Source organism: Priapulus caudatus, unplaced genomic scaffold, assembly GCF_000485595.1.
Source record: "Priapulus caudatus unplaced genomic scaffold, Priapulus_caudatus-5.0.1 Scaffold139, whole genome shotgun sequence".
NCBI classification, from domain to species: Eukaryota; Metazoa; Priapulida; class Priapulimorpha; order Priapulimorphida; family Priapulidae; genus Priapulus; species Priapulus caudatus.
This window is the reverse complement of record NW_014577200.1, coordinates 260565-262651: the sequence shown is the minus strand read 5'-3', so window position 1 is coordinate 262651 and position 2087 is coordinate 260565. Positions and strand designations below refer to the sequence as shown.

At 44.7% G+C, this 2087-nt stretch overlaps 1 protein-coding gene across 4 annotated transcripts in view; it reads right to left on the bottom strand.

The window, feature by feature from the left end:
• The window catches only part of LOC106806071 (IST1 homolog), a 19264-nt gene that overhangs the window by 6906 nt on the left and 10271 nt on the right, over positions 1-2087 (bottom strand). For all 4 annotated transcript variants that reach the window (XM_014807916.1, XM_014807919.1, XM_014807917.1 and 1 more), the window contains exon 2: positions 1083-1264. In XM_014807916.1, the coding sequence (XP_014663402.1) occupies positions 1083-1218 (136 nt within the window). In that variant the 5' untranslated portion in view covers positions 1219-1264. The remainder of the gene's footprint in view (positions 1-1082; positions 1265-2087) is intronic.

Genomic DNA, 2087 nt, shown 5'->3' with positions numbered 1-2087 from the left:
ATTTACCCCTGGACAATCACCCCGGACATGTACCCCCCCGGATATTTACCCCCCAGACAATTACCCCCCGGACATTTACCCCCCAGACAATCACCCCCCGGACATTTACCACATGGACAGTTTACCCGACCGGACAATTACCACCCCCCGAGACATTGTCGAGAGTGGACATCGGACAGTGGGGAGGAGAGTAGGAGGGGAAAGAGAGGGAAGATGACGAGTGGTTGCAGGTGGTGGTTGCAGGGAAGAGCGAGAGGGAGAATGTGACTGGGAGGACGGAGGAGGAGAGGAGGTAGAAGGTGCCTCCTCTACCTCATCTCCTCCCTTCTTACCTCCTCCTCATCCACCTCCTCTCTCCCTTTTCCTCCTCCTCGATCCACCTTCGCCCCCTACCTCCTCTCCCCCTCATGCCACCACCTTCTCCCCCTCACCATCTCAAATCTCACTTCCCCTTCCTTCCTCACCTTCTCGCCCCCTCCTCCTCCTCCACCACTCCTCTCCGCTCTCCACCTTCTCCCCTCCTCCTCCACCACCTTCTCCTCCTCGACCTCCTCCTGTACCACCTGTCCCTTTTCTAACCTCCTCCTCTTTCCCCCTCCTCCTCCATCTACCATCTCCGGCTCGTCCTTAAGCTCCTCCTTCCTCCTCTTCCAACACCTTCTCCAGTCTCCTCCACTACCTTCCTCCTCTTACCACCTTCTCTGGCCCTCCTCATATACCTCCTTCTCTCTCTCTCTCTCTCTCTCTCTTCTCGGGCGCAAGAGTCGTTAGTAGCTGCTTTTTGTTTCAAGTTAGGCGGGTTATGGATTCGGTTTGTTGGCAACAGAATGGAGAATCGTGTCGTACGTTTTAGTCTGTAACTCCGGATTGCGGGTGTATACGAGGAAACGACTTCGCACGATGCTAGGCGAATGTACTGTGTACGATTTTGAGCTCAAGTTGGTTGAGTTACGCGTAGTAAATCGTAGGTATTCTAAGGCTAGTAAATGACAAATTTCCCTTGTTTATTAAAGTCACACTCCTTCCCTATTATCTACTTCTTATATTACATACATTACTACATATACGCATACATTGCATACCTGATAAATAATCGGCAATTTCCCGTCTCGCTTTTTGAGTAAGCTCTGTTTTCTTTTTCTCTAGTAGTTTTAGTCGATTTATTGATAGTCTCAGGTTCGTCTTTAGTTTGCTGTAGCTAGGCCCACTGGAAAACATGGTTTCCAGGCAACTCTATCCAATGGTAATCCAATATATGATTGTCCTAAAAAACATACATAGTTAGAACTTCACTAAATTGGTCACCAGTGTCCAAGCAAATCCAAGCAAATTGCAATATTATTCGAATATTGTTCGAATATTATTATAAGACCACATGTGATCCCATGAATGTGAAACCCACAGAAAATTGTTATTAGTCACCTGGCAGAAACGGATGCAGAGTATCATATACAAGTTGCACACCTCAAAATAGAAATGATGCAAAGATCTACATTACAGCTTAACACAGTTCGAAACAAACGCTGAAATATTGTAAAAAAATATTGTAGTTTGTAAATTGTAGCCTATTTGCCTGGGAGTGTGTATGATATGCGCTGATAGAAAAAATCAAGGATGCAACGAATGTAATGCCTAATGGTGATTAACATGTGTAAATTGATATAGACACTAGCTCAGTAGCGACTAGTACTAGTAGTATTAGTAATACTACTAGTACTACTACTACTACTACTACTACTAGTAGTAGTAGTAGTACTACTAACTAGTAGTACTATATACTGTATAGTACTAGTAGTACTAATACTAATAGAAATAGTAATACTAGGGTAGTACTAGTAATACTAATAGTACCGGTACTACAGTCTATACACTGTATACAGTAAATGTCAGTACACTACTACTAGTACTAGACTAGGTAGTACCAAGGTAGGGCATAGTATTACTACTACTAGCACTCTATGCTCCTGACAGTCTTGTACTAGAGCTCAAGGGGTCGTTGTCGTAACAGGTACTACAGATATGTACCCGAGGTACATATATGTATGGCAGTGGCTACGGGTACGGGGAGTCCATTCGTTTTCATACTT